The 27026-nt window shown below is 37.3% G+C and overlaps 2 protein-coding genes across 20 annotated transcripts in view; one reads left to right on the forward strand and one right to left on the reverse strand.

Annotated features, from left to right (window-relative positions):
- KIAA0586 (KIAA0586 ortholog) overlaps nt 1-11276 on the reverse strand; it is a 113097-nt gene extending 101821 nt beyond the window's left edge. For 5 of the 9 annotated variants that reach the window (XM_049612679.1, XM_049612674.1, XM_049612672.1 and 2 more), the window contains exons 1-4: nt 10420-11275; nt 9446-9516; nt 6378-6447; nt 4703-4772 (exon numbers count right to left, since the gene is read on the reverse strand). In XM_049612679.1, coding sequence (XP_049468636.1) covers nt 4703-4772; nt 6378-6447; nt 9446-9516; nt 10420-10618 — 410 coding nt within the window. In that variant the 5' untranslated portion in view covers nt 10619-11275. Of the gene's footprint in view, nt 485-4702; nt 4773-6377; nt 6448-9445; nt 9517-10419 lie in introns of those variants that run through there. The other 4 variants (XM_049612676.1, XM_049612675.1, XM_049612677.1 and 1 more) reach the window with 3 other exon arrangements.
- On the forward strand, nt 213-26980 carry TIMM9 (translocase of inner mitochondrial membrane 9). 11 transcript variants are annotated; one of them, XM_049612690.1, is made up of 7 exons: nt 11779-11926; nt 14490-14578; nt 14858-16477; nt 17516-17569; nt 25119-25183; nt 25559-25654; nt 26559-26980. In XM_049612690.1, exons 5-7 carry the CDS (start codon nt 25145-25147, stop codon nt 26691-26693), a joined length of 270 nt encoding a protein of 89 aa, XP_049468647.1. In that variant the 5' UTR covers nt 11779-11926; nt 14490-14578; nt 14858-16477; nt 17516-17569; nt 25119-25144; the 3' UTR covers nt 26694-26980. The 11 variants fall into 11 exon arrangements, with proteins under 11 accessions (XP_049468651.1, XP_049468652.1, XP_049468653.1 ...); XM_049612698.1 differs by having other exon boundaries at nt 16365-16477; XM_049612692.1 differs by lacking the exon at nt 17516-17569.
- Nucleotides 26981-27026: the final 46 nt, after the last annotated feature.

Consider the following 27026-nt stretch of genomic DNA (forward strand, 5'->3'; position numbering starts at 1 on the left):
TCGCTTTGATATTTCCTCATTTTGACTAAGAGCATCTGTCTCAAAATTTTGGCATTATCTTCCACTTCTCTATCTTCCACTTACCTTCTCACACCCCATGGAGTCATCAAGTTTTGTCAATTATTTCATCACAATTGCAGGAATGATGTCACAGAACTACAGAGGCAGGGGGAACCCAAAAGACCACCGATCCTAACTTCCTAATTTTATAGATGAAACGGAGGTTCACAGAGGTAACAGGATTTACTTGATCAAGGTCACAGAACAGTAAGGTAGGGTTGGTAAGATCCTAGAGATCTTCCCACAACATCTCACTCTCTCAGAATAGTACTTCTCCCTTTGTGCTTCTCCTTCTCTGGTAAAAAAAAAAAACAAAAACAACCCAACTTCATCACCTCTGGCCAACTATTTCATTCTTGCAGATTTTATTCATTTAAAAAGTTCCCAAATACATTTCTCCACCATTCAACAATATAAAATTATTCCTTAGAGACAAATGGGTAGGCTAATTTCTTCTGTTTGACCTTCCACACATACTATCCTCTGGCCATGCCCTCGCCTCCTATCACTTCACAGACAACTCTCAGGAGTCACACTGCTCTTCACTGGCTACACCACACCCTTGACTCAGCTGACTCCATGCTTCTCACTGATCTCTCAACCTTCCTCCATTCAACTTTAAGATCCAACACAAGCCTTCCCCTTTTCAAAACCTTGTCCTTAAACACTTCCAATTGATCTGTCCCTTCCTAGCTCCTTTTGCTTTTACTGCCCACACTACACAATTGAGGCTTGATAAGCAGCCATCCCATGGTTTAAATGTCTATGCAGAACAGTTTCATAATCTATTAAATGCAATACTGTTTCCTATCACAGTTCTAATCACTCATTCCTCCACATACATACATATTCTCTCCCCAACTAAGCTCTAAGCAACCTGGGGCGGAGGTGGGGGCAGAGAAGGGGGATTTCTTAAATGCCAAACAGCAAGTAAGAAAGAACTAAGCACAGAGCAGGCTCTCAATATAAATCGGATTAAGTGACGTTGAAAAAAGTATAATTCAGATATTCCTGTCTTTTAGTATTCTTGTCTTAAGTCTGAATGTGTTTACCCTTTAAGATCGTTCATTCTACATGATTACATTAAATTAATCAATAAGAGGGGCGCCTGGGTGGTTCAGTCGGTTAAGCGGCTGACTTCCACTCAGGTCATGATCTCACAGTTCATGAGTTAAAGCCCCACGTCAGGCTATGTGCTGACAGCTCAGAGCCCGGAGCCTGCTTTGGATTCTGTGTGTGTGTCTCTCTCTGACCCTCCCCCTGCTCACACTCTGTCTCTGTCTCAAAAGTAAATAAACATTAAAATAAATAAAGTGAAAGTAAATTAACCAACAAGAGAAATAACAAGGTAAAACTAGACATCAACTTCTTTATAGGCTTTTAAGTTTTGTTTTTTCTAATTATCAAATTAAGTCCTCAACGTAACAAATGTAAATAGCTATGAAGTGTAAAAAACTGGGAAAAAAGAAATTTTTTCTTCAATTTTTTTCTTTTTCAGAATTTTTTGAAAGTTTATTTATTTTGAGAGAGATAATCCAAAGCAGGCTCTGCACCAAGTGCAGACCCAACATGGGGCTCAATATCATGACTCTGAGATCATGACCTGAGCCCAAATCAAGAGTCAGATGCTTAACCCATTGAGCCATTCAGGCGCCCCAGAGTCCTTTCTCAGTGAACACTACTACTGACCATGCATTTATACAAACCAAAAATCTGGGATTCATCCTTAGCTCCTTCTTCACTCTCACATCTAATTGTCAATTCCATCTCTAAGTCATCTTCCAAATCCGTCTACTCTTCTCCAAACCAGCATGCCTTCACCCTACCATCCTCCAATGTATTGAGGACCAACTGAATCTCTCTCAAAGAGATCCCTACAAAATTTGTAGCCAGTTGGTTTCCTGGACTGAATAGTTCAGTCCTCTTCTAATCCATCTATTTTTTTTTTTTTTTTTAGGAGGAGGAGGGCAGAGAGAGAGAGAGAGAGAGAGAGAGAGAGAATCCTAAGCAGGCTCTGTGCTGTCAGTGCAATGCAGAGCCCAATGCAGGCTTGAACCCACGAACCACGAGATCATGACCTAAGCTGAACCCAAGAGTCAGATGCTTAACTGACTGAGCCACCCAGGCACCCCCTGATCCATCTTTTGATAACTGCTATCTGAATGAGCCTTTTAAGAATTATATATCATAATTTAACATTTTAAGATGATTTGTCACTTCTCTTCTTTAAAGTTTATAACCTAGCCCCTTGCTTCCTCTCCAGCTACACAGTAAGGGCATTCTACTCTGTTCTAGATGCTCTGGCCATACTTTTCATTCCTGGCTCCAGTCTATTACTTTTTACTAGTACAGCTTTAGAGCATATCATATCAAATGGGACAAATTTTCCATCATTCAAGTTCTTTCCCCCCATATTAGCTATTCTCAACTATGTGTATTCCATATGTATGTAATTATTATGTATATATATCCTCAACTGTATGTCCTTCCAGGTAAATTTTAGGATCACTTTGCCAAATTCCATCTACTATTCTCTAAAAACAATAAATTCAAGGGGCGCCTGGGTGGCTCAATTGGTTAAGCATCCAACTTCGGCTCAGGTCATGATCTCACGGTTGGTGAGTTCAAGCCCCACATATAAACTCTCTGTTGTCAGCACAGATCCTGCTTTGGGTCCTCTGTCCCCCTCTCTCTCTGCCCCTCTCCCATGTGCTCTCTCTCAAAAACAGATAAACATTTTTAAAAACCACAATAAATTCAAGTGACACTGACTACAGCAAAATCTATCTCTTGAGACATAGTTAGATTGTCTTTTAACCCAACAGGGGTCATTTTTGTATTTCTGATTCAGTTATTATTCTATACATTGCAGTCAGCTTCTCAACGCCTTTCCTAGTTTGTTTTTGCTTTCGAATTCTGTTCATTCATTCTGAATGGGAAGAGACCTACTAAGAAGTGTAGTGTTCAATTACTGTTCACTGTCTATTTGTTAATGAACAACTTCTCCCTCCCTGATCTGAGAGTTCTGAGAGATTTCAGTTCGAAGAGTTCTAACTTGAAAACAAGTTGATAAGGTCCCTACTATGGTTGCAAGCAACCTCTTCTTCTGGAGGGTCAGCTGGAAGGAGTGGTAATCACTGTCTGTCCAAATGAGTCAGATGTAATCTGTGATTTTTGGTTCAACTATAGACTTTGAAAGACCGTGCCACAATTCACGCCCTTACTTTCACTTTTTCTTATATATTTATAAACTCCAGGATATAATTTACCATCCAAGTTCCTTTCCTAACCACTATCCACATATTGGGAATTGTTTGGTGAGCAAAGGTAAAAAGGAAAAACATGATGAGGACAAACAACCAGCTATTAAACTCTGGCTGGCTCAGATCACCCCCTTGTGTTTTAGAGATAGTATTTACTTTCGTTAGTCCAATGCTTCCCAGTGCATAATATGTATGCCATGGACAACTGTAGGTGAAAAAATAATAAACTTTTAAACAGTTTTTATTTAATAGTTATAAATAGTTTATTTATTTAAATTCTATTATTGAAAACACCATACTGATTTTCCATTTACTGAATATAAAATTTCCTTTTTTAATAAAATGAGAATTCAAAATGAAGTAAACATTTTTCTTATTTTCTAAGGGGCCTTCCAGACTGTACCATTTCAGGAGTAGGATACATTTAGCCTAAGGATATGTATCTCATCCCATCTCCACTAATGCTAATAATAATAAAAATTGCCTCCAGAGTAGTGAAGACATATGCTTATCACGGTGCTGTTGTCAGGGTTGGTTTTGTATTTCATTGGTATTTAAGATAAACTTGGGAGGGAACATTTAGATGGAGTAGTAGCCGTGGTCTCCCTTCACTCCATCCAGATGCTAACCTTGTCCCTTTCTTAAATCTTGACAAGGAAAAGTCTAAACGTCCTTGGATAGTAAATAGTAAGTATTACGTATTCGGAACTAGTTGACCATTGCTACAAGTAGTATTGTGAAGTGATTAAGAGAGCAAATTCTAGAGGCAGACTGCCTGGGTCTGAATCCTAGCCCAGTGAATACTTCCTAAATGACCTGCGGAAAAATCAATCTCTGTGTGCCTCATCTATATGCATCTCTGTGTGCACATCTATGATGTGCCATCATGTTTCCTCATCTATAACATGGGGATTCTGTAAAATTGAGATGTGATGGAATATACTTCATTGGATTTTGTGAGTATTGAGTTAATGCTTAGAACAGTACTTCTTCTATACTAAAAATTGTTATAGCTGTTGAGTATTTTATGTGTCCAGCACCATTAAAAATGCTTTATACGTATTTCACACATTGAAAAATGAAACTAGGGGCGCCTGGGTGGCGCAGTCGGTTAAGCGTCCGACTTCAGCCAGGTCACGATCTCGCGGTCCGTGAGTTCGAGCCCCGCGTCGGGCTCTGGGCTCATGGCTCGGAGCCTGGAGCCTGTTTCCGATTCTGTGTCTCCCTCTCTCTCTGCCCATCCCCCGTTCATGCTCTGTCTCTCTCTGTCCCAAAAATAAATAAAATAAAAAAAAAAAAAAAGGAAAATGAAACTAATCTTTGAGAACCATATAAAAACATAAGAAATGGCCCACTTAATTTTTGTAAATGAAACTTACTTTTGCTTTAAAACTGCTCTCAGAGCATCCTTCTGTCCCATGGTGTACCGAGAAATAAAGATGTCATTTGCTGCAAAATTGAGACACAAAATATACTTCAGATTCCTAAAAATTTGTTAAATTTTAATAAAGCTACCAAAAAAAAGCTTTTTAAGAATGCTTAGGAATTCAGCAATAAGATTTCTTAATTTTAAAAAATGTGAGTAGTAGCCGTGATCTACTAAATGACTACTAAATGACTGATTAATAATAGTCATAACCCGGGGCACCTGGGTGGCTAAGTCAGTTAAGCATCTGACTTCAGCTCAGGTCATGATCTCGTGGTTCATGGGTTCATTGGGCTCTGTGCTGACAGCTCGGAGCCTGGAGACTGCTTTGGATTCAGTGTCTCCCTCTCTCTCTGCTCCTCCCCTGCTCACACTCTGTGTCTCTCTCAAAAATAAATAAACATTAAAAAATATTTTTTTCAAATAGTCATAACCCTAGACCCTAGGGGAAAAAATATAATAAAAACACATGAGGCCAAATTGGAGCCATTTGCTCAAATTCAAAAGAGAAAACTGTGGATAAAAATAAAACTACATAAAAAATGTCACTACATTAATTTCTTCAAAGCATATTTTTAATTTTTTAATCTATTATCTTACCAGACTATTCAAAACTTAAATTCAGAATTTATAAATTCTTTTAAGTACTTAATCCCGAATTTATGCAATAGGTTAGTAATAAAAACATTACCATTACCACTGCAAACCTTTTTCTGGATTTTAAAGATTCCACTACTAGCCTAATTTGGAAGGAAAAACTAATTAAAATGAAATAATCAAAATAATAAGAAAAAAATGGGGGCGCCTGGGTGGCTCAGTCGGTTAAGCGGCTGACTTCAGCTCAGGTCATGATCTCGCGGTCCGTGAGTTCGAGCCCCGCGTCAGGCTCTGTGCTGACAGCTCAGAGCCTGGAGCCTGTTTCAGATTCTGTGTCTCCCTCTTTCTGACCCTCCCTCGTTCATGCTTTGTCTCTGTCTCAAAAATAAATAAACATTTAAAAAAATTTAAAAAATAATAAGAAAAAAATGTAAGTTTATTTAATAAGTATCTTTTAAAAAAATCAATGAACATCTTAAAAGCTAAAAACCTAAAATCTTATCCTTATAAAGAAACTCCTGACACATACAACACAGATGAGCCATGAAGACCTGCTACCTGAAATAAGTCAATCATAAAACTAGAGGAGGGGGGGCGCCTGGGTGGCTCAGTCAGTTGAGCGACCGACTTGGGCTCAGGTCATGATCTTGCAGCTCATGAGTTCAAGCCCCGTGTCAGGCTCTGTGCTGACAGCTCGGAGCCTGGAGCGTGCTTCAGATACTGTGTCTCCCCCTCTCTGCCCCTAACCCACTCGCATTCTGTCTCTGTCTCTCTCAAAAATAAATAAACATTAAAAAAAAAAAAAAAAACTAGAGCAGGGGGAAATGGAGAGTTAGTGTTTAATGAGTACAGAGTTTCAACCGGGGAAGATGAAAAAGTTCTGGAAATGGATGGTGGTGATAACTGCATAATGTGAATGTATCTAATGCCACAGAACTGTACACTTAAACAAAAGAGAGAGAAAGAGCTAGATTCTGTTATGTGTATTTTACAAGGGGAAAAAAAAAGGAAAAGCAAATCTATCCTTTTACCTTTTTGTCTGTTGCTCTCTTCCAGTTTATCCACAGGCAACCCCTGCACTGCAACGTCTTTAGGAAAATCCTTTGGGATGTGAAAGGAAGAAATGAAAGGCTAAGATATCTTTATGATTTATTACTCATCAAGTAGCATTTACTAGCTATGTGACTACTATGTTCTAGGAGGGCAGGACTGTGTGCTTTTATAGACTTAATTCCCAGAACCACTGCAATGCTTAGGTACCTTGAAGGTACTCGAGGATCAGCTGAATGAGCAAGTAAATGAACAAGCAAGCAACTGTGGCCCTGAAATTCATACTCAAATATCCATTTGCCACTTCTAGCAGAGAGAGTCATTTAACAATTCAGTTGCTACAGTTTAATGTGAAAATCTGATTCACTGTGAGTCAAAAGGAGTACATAAGGATGGCCAACACATAAAACAACATCACAAACTAATCACAGCATTCTTTATCACTGAGCTCAAATATGGTCTCAGAAGGCTTCTCTACTGGCAACTAGCTTTCTGTTCACATGTGTAACCCTAGTCTTCATCTTTAAGATTCTATTCAGTGCTAAGACACCATGACTTTTTGAGTACTAGGTTCATTCAACATTGCTCTTCACCTTCCTTAGACACATCTCTTTTTTTTTCCTGGTAAGCAGAAAAGGGTAAAGAGAAAATCATTAAAAGAAAGTGATCCCCTGACAACAGGTATTAACTTCCTAAAAAATAGTTAATGAGGGGCACCTGGGTGGCTCAGTCAGTTGAGCATTCCACTTCAGCTACTATCATGATCTCACATCTCATGGTTCATGAGTTGGAGCCCAACATCAGGCTCACTGCTGTCAGTGTAGAGCCCGCTTTGAATCCTCTGTCCCCACCTCTCTCTCTGCCCCTCCCCTGCTCATGCTCTCTCTCTCTAAAATAAATAAAACATTAAAAAAAATAGTCAACGAGGTTAACAATACAATAGAATACAGTATCTGGGGAATTAATATAAAGGCCTCCTACAAATGAGTAAGAAGCATGGCATATAAATATGTAATTCACAAAAGAAGAAGGCAATATACATGAAAAAAACTTCTCCTTCAGTAATAATAAAAGAATGCCTTCTTAACCTATCAAAATGGCAACTTTTTTTTGGTCTACTTTTAATGCCCTGTATTGGTAAAGCTGGGGAAAAATAATACCACTAATTCTGCTCATGATCTTGCTGAATAATGTAGATTGATACAGTCTTTCTAGAGGCAATTTAGAAACATTTCAAGAAGTGTGCATATCCTTTGATTTAATAATTTTACATCCAGAAATTAATCCTAATGAAATGACCTGAAATATACACCAGAATGTAAATCACATGGTTGTTTATATTATCAAAAATTGGGGGAAAAAACTTAATGTCAAATGACAGGAACATGAACAAATAAATTATGGTACACATACACTGAAATTCTATGAACCCATTAAAGTTTCTAGGGAAAAAAAAATCAATGGCATGGAAAAATATCCTTAATACTACCTAATAATAAAACAGTATGGTCCTATTTCATAAAACATGAAGGCAACAGTTGTTGACTTCAGCTACAGAATTTCTTCTTTCCTTTTTCTCTTTGTATTTTCTACAATGAATTTTAAAGTTTTTGTTTTCTTTCTACTCATGTGCAAGGACTGGCCCAAACAGGAATAGGGATATCTACTTTCTGGTAGTGTAGAGAAATACATATGAATAAAAGATAATGAATAAGCTTATAAATATGAGCATATCAGGCACAAACTCCTTTAGTTTCCTCATTAAAATAGCTTGATCAAGTCAATCCACACTGTAATCTTAGCACTCATTTATGAAACAAAAATGTGATACAAAAACAAACTACAGGTTGTATTCAAGAAAAAATGATAATGAACTGGATTTACTTTGCAGGCGTATTTTACCTTAAGCAATCTACACAAAACAAGCTTTGAGTCCATATTAAATCTAATGGAATCCTAATCATCTTCCAAAGATCATCGATTTATTTTCAATTATATAATAATAGCATATCCATGCACCTGGGAAATTATTTAGATGATGGAATTCAAAGACCATTAATCATTAAAAAAGGTCTGCTCAAAAAAGAACCAAAGAATACCAACCCAAAGGCTAGGCATTGACTCAGGGACCAGGTGCAGCACATAATTATACGTTTTTATTGTGAGTGTTTTACAAAGTTGATAAGTAAACAACTTTAATTTCATTCTTACCAGGAATGAATTTCAATTTTCAAAATATTATATTGTGAAACTCTCTTCTTTAAAGACTTGTTTAATGGACAATTTATAGTCAACATTATGATTGGTGATCAAAATCTAATTAGATTGCATGAACAAAATATATTTATCATCAAATATTTTCAGGATTATAAAGGTAAAGATGAGAATTTCATGTTATTATTTTTTTTTTAATTTTTTTTTAACGTTTATTTATTTTTGAGACAGAGAGAAACAGAGCATGAACGGGGGAGGGTCAGAGAGAGAGGGAGACACAGAATCCGAAACAGGCTCCAGGATCTGAGCAGTCAGCACAGAGCCCGATGCGGGGCTCGAACTCACGGAGCGCGAGATCGTGACCTGAGCCGAAGTCGGACGCTTAACCGACTGAGCCACCCAGGTGCCCCCTTGTTATTATTTTTTAAAGACCGCTCAAAAAAACCACACATAAAACCTCACAATAGCTTGAATGATATATAATCACACCTCACTTTTTAAAAATGATGTTCCTACTGTTTCTTTGCCTTTACCTAACAGTAAGTTAAGTCTCTAGTTTAGAATATGTTTTCCTTAGCTCAGAGCAGAGCTTCTTTTCAGTTACAGTATTTCTCTCAGTGTTCAACATCTTAATAACTAGTATTTTTTATTCTATGGAAGATTGTTTAATGTCTCAATGCTATTCAAGTTGCAACTGTAGTATGTAAAACATTTCTTTGTAAGTGAAATTTAAGCAAAAACAAGGCCTGTTGCTCATCAAACATAATTTAAGAATACATTACTTAACAATACCGAAAAGTTTAACATGAATGGAATTACAAATTCTTTTGCTTACGCTTTCCGACACAGTAGAATTTTCTAGTGGAGGCTGCAGATAATTTCTAGCAGAAGTCAAGTCTGATGAACCTAACAAAACAAAGGAATCAATTTGAGTGATTTTAAAATCAGAACCTTTTCCTTTAAAAACTGTACAAGTATGATTCAAGAACTGTCAACTCCATATTAATGCAAAATCTATACTGGAAGGCACTTTTCATGCAAACAAACTTAAGATGTAATTAACATATATTCTGATGAAAGTTTTACAGTTGATATTTAGGAAAATAAGGGTCAGTACTGACAATCAAGTGGGATAAATATGTTTTAAAATATATCGTTACACTGTTGGATTTAGACAAAGCATGGGTAGAATCATTAGCCAGGAATAAAATATGTACATGATATAAAAGCAAGACTATTATGTCATACCCTCCCTCCCAAAAAAGCAGCATTATATAAGCATTTTTTTTGTTTTTGCACATATATTTATTAATTTGATCTTTACAATTATCAGTGAAATGGGCAAAGCATATGTCTTCTTCATTTTCACTGAACTCCAGACAGGTTAAGTGAATTGAAATACGGAAGCCATCAAGAGGCAGAAGTTAAGCCAAATTGAATAACACTATCCAAACAGAAGGTAGAGCATTTGGTAAAAACCCCTATTGATGAACAGTAAGCACATCATACTAGTTAAGTGTGTCCACCACAGATGTGAACAAGAACAATGTGCAAAAACCACACAAAGAAAAAACACAATGGGAAATGTTTCATTCATTCCACCTATTCGATATGATATATAGATTAGACTGACTATGCTAGCCATTTCCCCATGGAAAGGGGTCAGCTTTCAAACATCTATACAAACTAGATGTATCTTATGTTTGAGAATTTAAACATATAAAATCCTCTAAATTCTGAAACGCAAAAAACGAAATGAAAATAAAGACTAAAGATTTACAAAAGTGAGAACTATTCGGAGTCACATACCACATAACGTTCCCTTCAAGCTAGCCTCGGTTCTAACAGGAAGACGTTTATTTGCAGACAACACTGGAGGAACACAGGGCAACTCATCTTTGAGCAAAACCGAATAATCTCCCTGATTTGGAGAAACTACCTCACGAAGTCTCCTCGCTGGTATTTTAACCCTTTTTTTCTTTTCCAGACTAAACTCAGAGCCTTTCATATTTTGCAACAAAACTAGTCCCACAGTTCTGAATAGAATTTCTTCTAGGTCCGTAAAACTTCAAAACAAAATTTTCACCGCTTTGGGGACTTTGGGGAGAAGGAACGAAGGAGCAGTATGATAAACAAAATGTGAATTTCAAGTGATTTTAAAACATCCAGTCATCAACCTGTAAATAAATCAATGTCTAAATAGACTATACAAAAAGCTAGAAATTTCAATTTGGTATTTAATCCAGGATTAGAGACTACTAGAACACCATATTTACCCATTAATCCCACTCAGTCCACTAATGCATACACCAGGGAATCTGAGAGTAGGGATGATAAGAGGCCGCGTGAGCAACAATAACCATAACGACACTCCCCAAACCTAGAACTGGCAGTGCAAAACCAAACAGATAGTGTTAAGATTCGTTGGTGAGACTCAAGCAAAACTGAAATGCTTTAAAATCACCCATATAAGAAGCTTAATAGTTGTCTTCCGCCAGAGTTTTACACACTCCTCCAGATGCAACCATCGGACACCTAAATTCACCCCTCCCAGTCAGCCGAACGCTCGGCGACCGCGCAGTCACAGGTATAATCCGACAACAGCTTCAGCTGCCCGCGAGTCAACGTCCACTTCCCTTTAAGCCGGCCCCCCTGAGACTCAACACGCATGCGCGCCAAGATAGTCATCCAAAACAACCAACGAAAAAGCCGAAAGCTCTCGGGTGTCCGTCCATCCCTCTCCGGGTGGAAACAAACTCCCAGTGTAAAAGGCTTAAGAACGTGTGAATTTGGTCGTTTTTGTTTTGTTTCTTGTTTCTTTTAAGACACTACACTGCCCCCACGAGATTTAAATGTTGAATAAAACTCGAAATTCCCATCGAAGGCCCGCACAGATCCCGACCTAGTTGGAAATACCACTCCTGTTGCTTAGGGACTGTTTACAGTGTAGCTCCTGGAGACCGTTAGGGACGCGGGATTAAGTAAGTAAGTTTTACAAAAACTTTCGACTGATTCGGGTTATTGTTGGCCTGGAAGTCAGGAAAAGAGAGCACTGACAAAGCATACAACTACAAAACTTAATCACCAAAGGATTTTAGAATTCACTGGGGATAGCGGCTTTCCCTCTAGAGTTCCTGCGTTATAACGAATCCGCGTCGAAAAGTCTAAGGGCTATTTGACATCGCCTCTCCCACGTGTTCTCTTCCATCCAGCGGCTGCGGCGCCCACCCTGACCCAGACCCTCCGCCCCTAGACTGGACTGGCAGCGCAGCACCCCACCCTCGCACTGGTGTCGGATGCGAGAGCCTGTGCTTAAGTATGGTCTCTTTTCTCTGCCCTTAGAATCCCGGGTTCCCAGGCGGGGGGCGGGAGACTACGCTCCGGAAGGGTGGAAGGGGTCTCTGGAGGAGGCCTCCGCGTGTACTTGGGACTGTGGGGAGGAGGGGGGAGGGTTGCGGAGACTGCGTCCCCAGAGCAGGTTTGGGACCTTCCCGGGGACCTTCTCGTGCTGCCGGGGTGAGGGTCGGAATTTGAGGCCCTGAGCCTCCTCCAGCCCGGGTTTGGGGAGTCAGTGTCTTGTTTTGGAACAGTGAGTTAGATTGTAAAGCATCCACGCAGTGACCTTGAGCTGACAGGCAAGAGACCCTCTTTTTAACTGAAAAATCTTCTCTACAGACAGAATACCATGGACAAACATCCTTTATCTGATTTGCTAATTTTTGAGAACGCACTATTTAGACGTTTCCTTTTACGCATTACTAAAGGTTTTTAAAGCGATTAATCAAAGCAAGAAGTGTAATCTGTAAAAGCTAAATAGCAGAGTTTCTTTATTTTTACATCTCCGCTGTCTACTTTCATAGAAAAATCCCTAGGATTAAAGGGGACCTTAAGGGCTCAGCTTTGGAGAACCTTTTAATTATTCTTAAGAAGTTTCTGTAATTATTTATTTCAGTTACATTTCTCTCTTCATAAATGGGCTCTAAGGTACCTGTTTGTCCACAATTTGTTTTAATGTAGGTGAATTAAAAGATTGACAGTGTCAGAGACTTTGAAGATGACTTAATTCCCTTATTTTCTAGGTGAAGCTTAAATATTAAAAAGTGACCTTTCCCCTGCAGTCTACAAGGTGTGACCATAGGCATAGAAACTTATTAAAATGTCTTGGATAAATGATTTGATTTGGATCTTACAAACCCTTTTGTATCAGACCTGAAACCCAAGTAGTCTTGCCCCCATCTAGTCTAACTCATGGGCTTATGTTTCAGGCCTGGAAGCCATGCTTTAAACCCAAAAGCAATAATCTTTCAAAAGTAATTTCTGCTCTGCTTAATAGTAAGTTGAGTTAGGGTTGCCAGTTAATCGGACATAACTTCCTAAACCTGCTCAGATGTGGCAGAGTCCTATTTTATACTCATCAGACAAGTTAGTTCAATTCAATTTAGACATCTGACCTATCAAAGACACCAACAGCCCTGAAACAAAAAACATGGCTCACAAGATTGTTTTCTTTCATTTCTTTTGTTTTGTTAACATCTTTACTTGCTTCTGGTTTCCCACTCTCCTAGCTCCATACATACCTTTGTAAGTAGATACACCTTTTTTGCTGGTTTGTTTGTAAGTAAGTTTCAGACATGATGACCTTTAACCCTAATTTCTTCACCATGTATCTCCTTAAGAACAGTCTATTACAGGGGTGCCTGGGTGGCTCAGTGGGTTAAGCCTCTGACTTCCAACTTCCCCTCAGGTCCTGATCTCACAGTTTGTGGGTTCAAGTACCCCCTTGGGCTCTCTGGGCTCTGCTGTCAGCACACGGCTGGCTGGCTTTGGATCCCCTGTCTCCCCCTCTCTCTGCCCCTCCCCCACTTACAGTCTGTCTGTCTCTCTGTTTCTGTCTCAAAAATAAGAAAAAAAGAACAATCTGTTACATAGCCACAATAAGATTATCACACCTAATAAGGTAACATATTCAGATTTCTCCAATTATCCCAAAAATGTCTTTATTTTTAACTCAAATATTTTTTTTGATTCAAGGTCTGAAGTTCACACATCGCTTAGTTGTCATGACTCTTTAGTCACTTAATCTACAGCAGCCTTCTATTACTTTCTTTACGGCTTTAACTTTTTGAAAAGACTAGTCTAGGTGTCTTACAAATTGTCCCACATTGTGGATTTTCCTAATTACTCCCTCATGATCAGAATCAGATCAAACATTTTTGGCAAGAATACCACACAGCTGGTATGTGTCTTTACTGGTTATGGTGGTGACTGCCAGATCTTTGCCATATAAAGGGACCATTTTTCTTTGATGAAAAGTAACTTGTGGAGATACTTTGAGACCATGGATATATCCTGTTCTCCAACTATCACCCAGTAGTTTTATCATCCATTCTTGATCCTCACTTGAATTACAAGATTACCAATTACCAGTACCAGTCATGCAGAGACCAGGGTCAGGTATTGTGGCAATGGCCGAGGACAAGGACATCAGTAGAATAACTTACTGCAAACTAAGTTTGAACAGAAGTAGAAATTTGGCTCCAGAACTGGTACAAATCTGCATAGGGTTCCAAAAAAGAAATTGCATCTCCCCTGTTAAATCCTGGTTAGTTGGGGGGTTTTTTTGTTTGTTTTTTTAATATTCAAAATTTTCTGGGAATTGTTTGTCTTGTGTTTACCTAAACATACTACCTGGGAAGATAAGGATCTTAAGTATTTTTAATACATCTCATAATACATCTGCCAAGGAATTATAACCTCAGAATAGATTGAGGAAACTAATTTCACTTATTGAAAATAATTTAGCCGTCAGAAGCTTACAATTCATCAAACAGAGCTTGAAGGGGCCTCAGCAGTCATACTGTAATCCCCTCATTTTTCAGGTAAGAAATCAGGCTTCATTGGAGACATTCAAGCAAAGGTTGGACAACTAATTTTCCAGAACAAAAAGGAAACTCATGCATCAGAAAAGGTTTGAATTGATGACTGATAAAATCTCTTTATTCTTAAGTTCCCTGGTTTTATTATATATTTTGACACAAAAACAACAGTATTGTGATCATTCCCAAGACCTAAGCCAGAGATTCTAGAACTCATCCATTCCTTCTCTCTCTAGGTTTCAGAGATATAACCATAAGGTAACCTCTGATTGAATAGTTGCCTCTACAATAACTAACATTTGCTGTAATAGCTGAAAATTAGGACTAAATCAAAGGGCAACCCCATTATTTCTACCTGTTTTCATCATCAGGTGGTGTGTGTGGCTGTTGGACTTTGTTAATCAGCATGATTTAGGATTAAATAACTGGAAAACAGAATGCTCCAAGACATGGAAGACACCAGACTAGCAAGTAAATGTGAAAATCATTCACTCCGTCATCTCCAATATTTTCTAGGAGCAAATGCCTGTAATTAAGTATATCCGTGACGACAGACAGAGACGAGCTTTGGAGATTTAGGCAGACTTGAGAAAACCAACTGTTAGCTCTTGAGTTCAGTTGTAGATCTGGGAATTGAGTAGTGGAACTATTTCTTTTCCAAATTCTCAAGAAATAGATTACTCATAATATGATAAACTTTATTTAAAGAGGAGATATATACTGTTAATGACTGTATATTACAAATAATACCAAGAAAATAATTTTTAAATAAAATTCACACCAAGAACATTTGGAGCATTCCTCATCTACACATTGGTAAAGACTTCCCAATAACAACCATCATTTGCCACCATGAGTTGTATATATACTAAGGGGCAAGTGGGGTAGAATCAGCACAGTGTTACCAGTCTCTGAAACTTAACATTTGAATATTTCAGACCTGCCTCTCTTAACTCTAGTTAAAAAGTGATTATATATGAATTTTAACCTGAAGAAATAAAAGGATAGGAGTAGGAAAAAGAACTGGATTTTGACATCACAATCTGCAAACATGCAAATTTCTAAGGTTTTTATAAGTAAGGAAATCATCTGTTTTTGTTTTCTGTGTGTAGAAACATCAATGTCTTGTACAGTGAGTTTACTGTACAATTCAACAATTCAGAAGGCTCAGTCTTATTGATGTCCTTTTGTCATTTCAGCTAGAGGCCTGTTGGTAAACCAAGCTCCATAATGCATATTTTATTGCTCTTGTATTTTTTAAAGTTCTCGTAAAACAGTGGTTTCATTTAACACCTATTTTCACAAAAGTTATTTTACCAGTTCTTGGATCATTTCAAGCTGTTTTCTGAGTGAGAAGCCAAAAGAAATTTAGTTCTGGACATTTGCTAACACTACACTGCACACTGCATCTTGCTCTTTGGCAAGGATTAGACAGCTGAGCAACCTTTTTTTTTTTATATTAAACTTTTTATTTTGAGATTATTGTAGGTTCACATGCAATTATAGGGGGAAATGCAGAGTTCCCTTGTGCCCTTTACCCACTTTTCCACAATAGTAACGTGTTACAAAATATCACATACAATATCACACCCCGGATATTGATGATACAGTCAAGATACAGAACATTTCCATTACAGAAGTCTCTTACTTCATCTTTTTATAGCAATACTTAATTCCCTCCTACCCCTGTCCCCGCCTTAACCCCTGGCAACCACTAATATATTCTCTATTTCTGTAAGTTTGTCATTTCATGAATGTTCTATATATAACATTGATCCTCACTTGAATTACAAGATGACCAATTACCAGTACCAGTCATGCGGAGACCAGGGTTATCATACAGCATATAACATTTTGGGATTGGTTTTTTTCACTCAGCATCATTCTTTGGAGATTCCTCCAATTTGTGTGCATCAATAACTCATTCCTTTTTTGAAATCTTGCCAATTGGAACGACATGGATGGACCTAGAGTGAATTTTGCTAACTGAAGTAAGTCAGAGAAAGACAAATACCGTATGATTTCACTTATGTGGATTTAAGAAACCAGGTAAACATAGGGGAAGGGGGAAAAAAAATAGGGAAATCTTAATAGACTCCTAACTATAGAGAACAAACTTAAGGTTGCTGGAGGGGTGTTGGGTGGGAGGATGGGCCAAGTGGGGGTTGGGCATTAAAGAGTACAGCTGTTGTGATGAGCACTGGGTGTTACATGTAAGTGATGAATCACTAAATTCTACTGAAAACAGTATTATAGCCTATATTTACTAGAATTTAAGTCTGAAGAAAAAACTCATTCCTTTTTATTGCTGAGTTATTCCATGGCATTGGTGTACCAATTTAACCATTCACTTACTGAAGAACATCTGGATGGTTTCCAGTTTTTGACTGTTACAAATAAAGTTTCCATAGCTATTCATGTAAAGGTTTTTGTGTGAATGTAAGTTTTCATTTCTCTGTGATAAATGCCAAAGAATACAATCACTGGGTCATTTGGTAGTTGCATGTTTAATTTTCGAAAATACTGCCAAACTGTCCACTGCAGTGACATTACAGTTTTACGTTACCACTAACTGAGTGATCCAGTTTTTCCACGTACTCACCAGAATTTGGTGTTGTCACTATAAATTTTAATAATTTATGTTTTATTAAGTTCCTGATCCATCTTGAGTTAATTTTTATATAACTCACACATAAGTGAGAGAATTCGAGGCTAAATTTTTTCCTATGGATATATAATCGCTCTAGCACCATTTGCTGAAAAGGCTATCCTTCACTTAATTGCTTTTGCACCTTTACTAAAAATTAGTTGGGCATATTTATGTAACCCTAATTCTGGGTTCTCTGTTCTGTTTCACTGAACTATGTCTACCTCTACACTCATAGCACACTATACTGATTACCGTAACTCTATAATAAGTCTTAGAATCAAGTAGACCTCCTCCCATTTTACTCGTTTTTTTAATTTGTTTTACTATTTTAATCCCTTTGGCAATATAAATTTTAAAATAAATTTGTCTGTATTTACAGGAAATTTCACTGGGACCTGATAGGAATTACATTAAGCCTGTATATTAATTCTGGGTAAATGGACATCCTTACTATGTTGAATCTTCCAATCCATGAATACAATATGTTCCTCCATTTATTTAGGTCTTTGATTCTTTTTCATCAGCATATTTTCCAGCATACAAGTGCTATACATGCTTTGTTAGATTTACCCCTAAATTTTTTAAGGGTTTTTTTTTTTTTTTAATGTTTATTTATTTATTTTAGAGAGAGAAGAGCACATGAGCATGAGCGGGGGAGGGGCAGATGGAGAGGAAGCAGAGGATCCAAAGCAGGTGCTGCACTGACAGCAGTGAGCTGGTTGCAGGGCTTGGCACTCATAAACAGTGAGATCATGACTTGAGCCATAGTCGGATGCTTAACAGACTGAGGCACCCAGGCACCCCACTGCTAAATTTTTCTTGAGTGACTGTTAATGGTATTATACTTTTAATTGTCGGCATATTCATTGCAAGTATATAGAGATAGTTTTAAGAGTTTCTTTGTAGATCCCTTGGGATTTTCTATGTGCACAATTATCTCATCTGCAAAGAGAAACAATTTATTTTCTTCCTTTACCATCGGTATGTTTTATTTTCTTTTCTTGCTTTACTGCACTGGGTAGAACTTCCAGCAGTATATTAAGAGTAGTAAGAGCAGATCTCATGTCTTGCTCACAATCTTAGGGGAGAATATTTAGCCTTTCACTGTTACTTATAGTTTTTTGTAGATACTCATTATGAAGTTGAAGAAGTTCTTATTTTTCAAAGTTTTTTTTAATCATGAATGGGTGTTGAATTTGTCAAATGGTATTTCTGCATCAATTGATATGATCTAATGATTTTTCTCAAAATCCTGAAGCAGCCTTGTATGTCTAGAGTAAACCCACTTATTCAAGGTGAATAATTCTTTCATATATTGCTGAATTACATTTGTTGTTATTTTGTCACATACTTTTATGTCTATTTGATGAGGATATTTTACTGTAATTTTATGTACGGTCTTTGGTTCTGATATCAGGATAATACAAGTTCATAAATAAGTTGTTAGATTTCTTTTTTTTTTTTTTAATTTTTTTTTAATTTATATCCAAATTAGTTAGCATATAGTGCAACAAAGATTTCAGGAGTAGATTCCCCCTTAGTGCCCCTTACCCGTTTAGCCATCCCCCCCTCCAACTCCTCCAGTAACCCTCAGTTTGTTCTCCCTGTTTATGAGTCTCTTCTGTTTTGTCCCCCTCCCTGTTTTTATATTATTTTTGTTTCCCTTCCCTTACGTTCATCTGTTTTATCTCTTAAAGTCCTCATATGAGTGAAGTCATATGATTTTTGTCTTTCTTTGACTAATTTCACTTAGCATAATACCCTCAGTTCCATCCACGTAGTTGCAAATGGCATGATTTCATTCTTTCTGATTGCCGAGTAATACTCCATTGTATATGTATACCACATCTTCTTTATCCGTTCATCCATCGATGGACATTTGGGCTTTTTCCATACTTCGGCTGTTGTTGATAGTGCTGCTATAAGCATGGGGTTGCATGTGTCCCTTCAAAACAGCATACCTGTATCCCTTGGATAAATGCCTAGTAGTGCAATTGGTGGGTCGTAGGGTAGTTCTATTTTTAGTTTTTGAGGGACCTCCATGCCGTTTTCCAGAGTGGCTGCACCAGCTTGCATTCCCAAGGTTGTTAGATTTCTGTATATGGAGTTGTTTGTAGTGCTGTTACCCTTTTGATGTCTACATGGCCTATGGTAATATATCCAGTTTCATTCCTTATAATGATAATGTGATTTTTTATTAGCCTTGCTAGAGGTTTGTTATAATATTTGTTCAGAGAACCAGCTCGTTGTTTCTTTGATTATTATCTGTTGCACTTGTTTGCATTAATTTCTGCTCTTCATTATTTTGCTTTTCTTTTTCTAGGTGCTTGAAGTGAAAGTTTAGATTATTGATATGAGACCTTTACTATTCTCTAGTGAATGCCTTTAGGTGCCAGTTTTCCTTGTGGCTGATTTAGCTGTGTGCCACAAATTTTGATATGTTTTGTTTTCAGTTTCATTCAGTTCAGTAATTTTTTAAAAATTTCTCTGAGACTTCCCTTTTGACCCATATATTGTTTAGAAGCAGTTTATTTTCCAGGTGCACCTGGTGGCTCAGTCAGTTGAGCGTCCGACTCTTGATTTCAGCTCAGGTCGTGATCTCACAATTCGTGAGATAGAGCCCCGCATTCGGCTCTGTGCTGACAGCATGGAGCCTGCTTGGGATTCTCTCCCTGCCCCGCCCTGCTCAAAAATAAATAAACTTTTAAAAAAAGTATTTTTTTCAAATGTTTGGAGATTTTCTTTTTGTTACTAATTTCTAGTTTGATTCTTTTGTGGTCAGAGAACACATTCTGTGTGATTTCAATTCTTTTAAAATTTGTTGAGGCTGCTTTTGTGGTCCAGAATGTTTTCTGTGGTTTCAGGAATGTGGTCCTGGTCTGTGTTTCATGGCTCTTGATAAAAATATGTATCCTTTGGTGTTGGGTAAAATGTTCTATAAATGTTGACTGATTCCTGTTGGTTGATGGTTTTGTTTTTCTATATCCTTGTAAAATTTCTGTCCAGTTCTATTAATTGTTGAGAGAGGGATATTGAAGTCCCCAACTAGATCTGTTTCCTTTCAGTTCTATTAGTTTTCACTCTGTACATTGTGCAACTCTCTTGTTTGGTGCAAACTGCTGTGTTTTCTTGGTAGATTAATCCTGAACATCCCTTTCTGTCTTGTAATTTCCTTTGCTCTGACACCTACTTTGTCTGATATTAACATATGCACTATTTTCTTTTGATCGTTTGCTTGACAGATCTTTTTTCATCCTTTTTATTTTCAATCATTATATTTGAAGTAAGTTTCTGATAGATAACATATAGTTAGTCATGTTTTTTAATCCATTCTACCAATCTCTTTTAATTGATTATTGCTTATATTTAATGTAATTGTTTATTAGGGCTTAAAGTTGCTGTTTTATTTTTTGTTTTCTGTTTTTCTTGCCTTTCTGTGGATAACTTGAGTATATTTTGGAATTTCATTTTGATTTATCTATAGTATTTTTGAGTGTGTCTCCCTATGTATCTTTTTTAGTGATTGCTCTAGGTACTACATGATATATACATAGCTTATCACAGTCTAATGTGTCAACACAAGTTTCAGTAAAGTGCAGAAACTTTACCTCCTTTTACCTTCACCATTTATAATATACATTTAGAACCACATTTGACAGTCTTATAATTTTTGCTTCGAATGTAAAAAACACAATTTAGGAAACTCAAGAAGAGAAGGAAAGTGTATTGTACTTACTCACATTTGTTATTACTGTTTTTTCCCTTCTTTTTGATGTTCCAGGTCTCCTCTTATCATTTCCTTTCTGTTTAGAACTTTAATCCTTCTTTTAGGGTAGGTCAGCTGGCAACAAATTTTAGTTTCTTTCATTTGAGAATGTCTTGATTTCCCCTTCAGTCCTGAGGTATATTTTTGCTAGATACAGGTTTCTAGATTGACTGATGTCGTCCTAATTGTTTTCCCCTGCAGGTGAAATGTCACTTTTTCACTTGCTGCTTTCAAAAATTTTTATCTTTAGTTTTTAGAAGTTTGGCTGTGACATCCTGATGTAGACTTCTTTGCGATTATGCTCTTTGCATTCATTCACTTCTTGAATCTATCTGTTCAGTTTATTTTGGTTATTTTATTTTTCACCTCTTGAAATTTTCATTGGGTTCTTCTAATGTCTTGTTTGTTTCAAGCATATTCATAATTGCTCATTGATGTGTTTTTTATAATAGTTTTAAAATCTTTGTCAGATAATTCTAAATCTGTCATCTCAGGGTTGTATATATATTAACTGTCTTTTTTCATTCAGTTTGAGATTTTCTTAGTTCTTGGTATGATGAGTGAATTTTTATTGTAACCTGGACATTTTACATATTGTATTATGAGGCTCCAGATCTTGTTTAAACTTTCTCTTCTAGCTGGCTCCTTTTGACACTACTCCATTAGTGGAAGTGGGGGCAGGTACTGCTAGGTGTAGAGTAGAAGTCCAGGTTTCTCACTCTGTCACTTAAGGTGTGTGGGGGCTGGTGTGCTCCTCATTACTGCCAGGGCAACTGTAGGAGTTAGGGCTCTCTAGTAGGCCTCCATTGGTATCACTCTGGCTTAGAGGGACTAGCATGTCTCATTACTGCTCCCACTGTCTCCACTGACACCAGAGGAGAGAATGTGGACTAATTACCATATGACAGTAAAGCTAGTCTTGAATCTCAAAGAGGCCTCCTTTGTTACCACCTGGAGAGTAGGGAGAAGGATACCTCATTACTGCCAATTGAGGTAGATGTCCCCACTCCTCATGTGGTTTCCACTGACACCTGTTGGGTGTGAAGGGCCCTCATTAATGCCCAGGAAGGAAAGAAGTCCTTGCTTCCTAATCTCCCTTCTCTGAAGTGTAGGGGTTGGAATGCCTTATTACAGCCTAGGGAGGGTGGAAGTCTAGGCTCCCAGCTTTGGCTTAAGTTGATTGGAGGTGGGGGGAGGGGGGGGCGGGTTGGGGATGCAGGCCACAATTTTTTTGTTTGCCTGGAGTATAGCTATTATTGTTTAAAAGTTTTCTGTCTTGGGGCACCTTAAGAATCCAACTTCAGCTTGGGTCATGATGATCTCACAGTTCGTGGGTTCGAGCCCTGCATCAGGCTCTGTGCTGACAGCTCAGAGCCTGGAGCCTGCTTCAGATTCTGTGTCTCCCTCGCTGTCTGCCTCTCCCCCACCATGCTTTCTGTCTCTCAAAAATAAATAAACGTTCAAAAAAAAATTTTTTTTTAAGTTTTCTGTCTTATAGGCTTCCCCTTTCCTGGCCCTTTGGCTAGAGAGGACCAGCTTTGGGGGCATGGAGGGCTTTGTGCCCATTGGCATCTGCTGACTGCTGGCTTCTTCAGCTCTAACTCTTTGCAAAAAAGAGAATTCACCATATTTTGTTTCTCAGTTCCCAAGGGTCCTGGCCAATACACTTTCTTCTCTCCACCTTTTAGTCTCAGGTTTGTCTTATATTTAATGTCCAGGGCTTTTAGTTGTATTTAGTGAGAGGAATTGGGAAAAGCACATCTCTCACTCCATCTTCCCAGAAGCACTAGTCCTAAACTGCATTGTATGACATACTTATAGAATCCTCTGTCTCTTTGGTTAGTGGTTTTTTATAACAGCACAGTAACACCTAAAAAATTGTGACCTGCGGTAACTGTTGGTATTTTTGAGGTAGTTTATGTGGTAAAAACATATACAGTTGACCCTGAAAAACAACACAGGTATGAACTACACAGGTCCACTTTTATGCAGATTTTTTACGGTACTGTACTATAAATGTCTTTTCCTTATGATTTAACATTTTCTTTAGATTACTTTATTGTAATAATATAGTACACATAATACATATGACATACAAAACATGTCTTAAGTAGCTATGCTATCAGTAAGGCTTCCAATCAACAGTAGCCAATCAGTAGTTAAGTTTTGGGAGAGTCAGAAGTTACATGCGGATTTTTGACTGTGTGTCGGGTTGGTGCCCCTAACACACACATTGCTGAAGGGTCAACTGTATGTTGTTTACAAAGTGAAATAAAATAGGAATAAAGAGCATTCTTGTTAACGTTTTCGGTGTTTATGGAACGCTAGTTGCCTCATGTTGGGCTAACCTAAAACCTCTACTGCATTATTTGTAAGGGATATAGAGGAGGTTTAATAGCAAAGATGGTCTATATCATGTTACTGCTAAGCCAAAGATTCTCTTAAGTATAGACAATTATACTTTTTATGAATCATTACTTCAAAGAAAACTATAGGCTAGAACATCTGGAGTAGACAGGCGCCTGGTTGGCTCAGTCAGTTAAGCGTCCAACTTCAGCTCAGGTCATGATCTCATGGTTCGTGGGTTTGAGCCCCGCACTGGGCTGTGTGCTGACAGCTCAGAGCTTGGAGCCTGCTTCGGATTCTCTGTCTCCTTCTCTCTCTGCCCTCCCCACTCGTGCTCTGTCAGTCTCTGTCTCTCAAAAATAAATGTTAAAAAAATTATTTAAAAAAAAGAAGAGCAGGGGCGCCTGGCTGGCTCAGTCGGTTACGTTTCTGACCTCAGCTCAGGTCATGATCCCCTGTCGCTTGAGTTCGATCCCCACGTTGGCCTCTGTGCTGATAGATCAGAGCCTGGAGCGTGTTTCAGATCTGTGTCTCCCTTGTTCTCTGCTCCTCCCCCACTCACACTCTGTCTTTCTCAAAAATAAACAATATAAATATCTTAAAAACCAGATAGAAAAGAATGAGTACTTTCCCTTGCATATGAAAAAAATGTCAGTAATATGAACTTAAGGATAAGGAAAAAAGAGGAGTAAAGAATAAATGCAAAAGAGGAGCAGGTGTATACGTGGTTGGAAATGCTGCAATGGAATTACTACTGATTGTATTAATTAATCAAAATGAAAAAATTTTTTCATGATAGTAATGTACACTTTGTCCTGTGCTGAAATTTCCTAGTTTTATCCCCATATAAGCTTCATGAAAATTTCCTGCTTTTCACAGCCACTTTAGATATTGACAAGTCTATAAGAATGATACACACTTTTGGTTTATCATGTTTGCATTCAGTATCAGAAAACTCAAAGCTAAATACAATGCCTAGAAGTTCTGTTAGTTCACAGTATACATGGTTAGTATTTGCTTACTCTTCCCTTTTCATGCTGTTTAATTTCTACTTTTAAAAAGCTTTATTTCATATAAATCTTTCATATGAGATGTTCATCTATTGTAGAACTAGCCAGAACAGAACAAGTAAGTAATGGGATATGTTGTTATATCTGGATTAACTGAGCCTGGGCTCTCCATTTAACAATGTGAAAATCCTAGTAATTCAGAAAGGCTTTTTTGACTTATCTTCACTTCTCTGTTGCCCCCAAGTTAGATCACAAGTGTCATAGGTTCAAAAGTTTCTAATAAGTCTCTGTGATTACACTTTTTGAATTACAGAATGTACAACTCCTGTACTTCCGTTAAAGTCTTTTAGAAAACTGAGTATCTTTCATTACAGTTGTTGATTTATAAATGGATGGTGCTTATGAACAATTAATAGAAGCTTTGTATTTATGTAGAGATAACAGAAGGATCGTTGTTATGTTAGGTCAGAGTTACATTAGGAACCAGTGGAATAGTTATGTACTTGAAGAAGACATCAGAGATCTCTTGGTTTCCCTTAAAACTACTAGGAATGAGGCTGTGGCAAGTGACTTTGCAAGGTAGCAAAGCAAGCTGTCTTAAAACGAAATTTAGATAAACGGGGCCCACGGCCAGCATTAAAAAAATCTAATTCTAAACTATAGCGTTCCTTGTTGCCATTAATGACCTGGGAGGATGGATATAATTACATACCCCATTAGAAATTTATAAAATAAAGAATAATTTCAGGTAAACTTCGTTTCATTTCTTTTAATAACCTGTATTTGTTTTAATACCTAACTCTTCAGTGAGCCAAAAAATATTTGTTCACAGACTAACTTTTCCTTAATTTTTAAATTAGGTGACTAATAAACATATCAAAAGAATATGGCTGCACAAATACCAGAATCTGATCAGATAAAACAGGTAAGGTATTACAATTAATGAAAAAGAATTTTGCGAAAAATTTAAGGCACTTCTGGGTGCAACCATGTCAGTCAGTGATCTCACAAAATAACTTCAAATTTCATTTCCAAAAATGGATTTTAAATCATATGAAACATTTTTTTTTTCAGATAATTTGACAGATAATGCAAAAAAAATATTTAACTAGAAAATTTGACTATGTTTTATAGATCATACTCTACAGGTCATACTATACCCACCTGAGTGAAGGAAAGAATTTTTTATTTCAAGTATAACAGGGTATTTTGCCCAAATACAAAACATCAGTAATTAAAGTTTCAAAACATCTTTGTTTTAAAAAACCAAATATTAAAGAATGCTCTGATTTGTTTGTAGTTTAAAGAATTTCTTGGAACCTACAATAAACTTACAGAAACCTGCTTTTTGGACTGCGTTAAAGACTTCACAACAAGAGAAGTAAAACCTGAAGAGGTATGAAAAGCACTGCCCACTAAAAACTCTGAAAGCTTGTCATAAACAATAGAAATGAGATCCCCCTCACCATTTCGCTTGTTCCTAGTTATTACAGGAATGTGGTTTTATGTTCCATTGCTCAGAGGAACTGAAGCAGTCGAGACCCATGGCCTTGAGTTTAATGATCCCAAATTTACTATGACAGTCCTACCGTACCATGGCAGATTTTGGTTTTTTTAGCTAAGATGCCTGAGGCTTGCTAAATTATTGTTCCATGGCAAAGATTCTTACTAATTAGCTTTCAGTCAAGATGGCCTGGCTAGAGAAACTTGACCCTGAGAATTCAGGTTAATTTTGGAAAAAGCAGAGCTTAAATTTGGTGGCTCATATTGCATAGGTGGACTCTGAAAACGTAATCCTCTCAGAAGTCGTAACTTTTAATACCCTCATCAAAACATTTATATATTGGCTGAAAGTGATATTCATTCATGCCAAGAACATGTAACTAGCAATCAGTAAGTCCTTGTTAAGTAAATGACAAAGTTTGAAAAATGCTAAGTATAATCTTGTTAAAAAGAAGTGTTGAAATTTAAGAATATTGGGAATGGAGCTTCTCATTAAAAAGGAACAAACTACTGGGCCTATGTTTTAACAATCAGAATAAGATATGCAAAAGGCAGGGACATTACCGTTGTTTTTAGTGCTTACAAACTAGTAGGCATTCAGTATATATTAATTTTTGTAAATGGATGAAACTATTAACAATTGAAAGCTATGATCACTCACTACTCAATACCATTTAGTTCTCATATATTCAAAGAAAAGAAAAGCACCCACTGGTTGTTTATGTAAAAATACATGCATTGTTTAAAAAAATTAATATTTCTGTGTTGCCTCTTGGATCTTCTCTTTTTATTTCTAGACCACCTGTTCAGAACATTGCTTACAGAAATATTTAAAAATGACACAAAGAATATCCATGAGATTTCAGGAATATCATATTCAGCAGAATGAAGCCCTGGCAGCCAAAGCAGGACTCCTTGGCCAACCACGATAGAGGAGTCCTGATGGCTGGACTTTAGATGAAACATTGCCAGCAGCTGTTGTGATGGAAATGAGGATTCATCTGATGGAATCCCCTGAAAGCAGTAGCCACCATGTTAAACTGTCATGACTGTCTGGCAAGTGGGAAACAACTAGAGAAACAAAATTGCTATTTACCATGAATAATCAAAATAGAAGGTCTTATTGTTCAATCAAAATAATAAGATGCAGCATTTGTTGAGGCCTTAAGATTCAGCAGCTTGGTAACTTCATTAGATAAATAAACCATTGTTTCTTCAATTGTGACTGTTAATTTTAAAAGCAAAATAATGTGTTCAATCATGTA

Source organism: Panthera uncia, assembly GCF_023721935.1.
Source record: "Panthera uncia isolate 11264 chromosome B3 unlocalized genomic scaffold, Puncia_PCG_1.0 HiC_scaffold_1, whole genome shotgun sequence".
NCBI classification, from domain to species: Eukaryota; Metazoa; Chordata; class Mammalia; order Carnivora; family Felidae; genus Panthera; species Panthera uncia.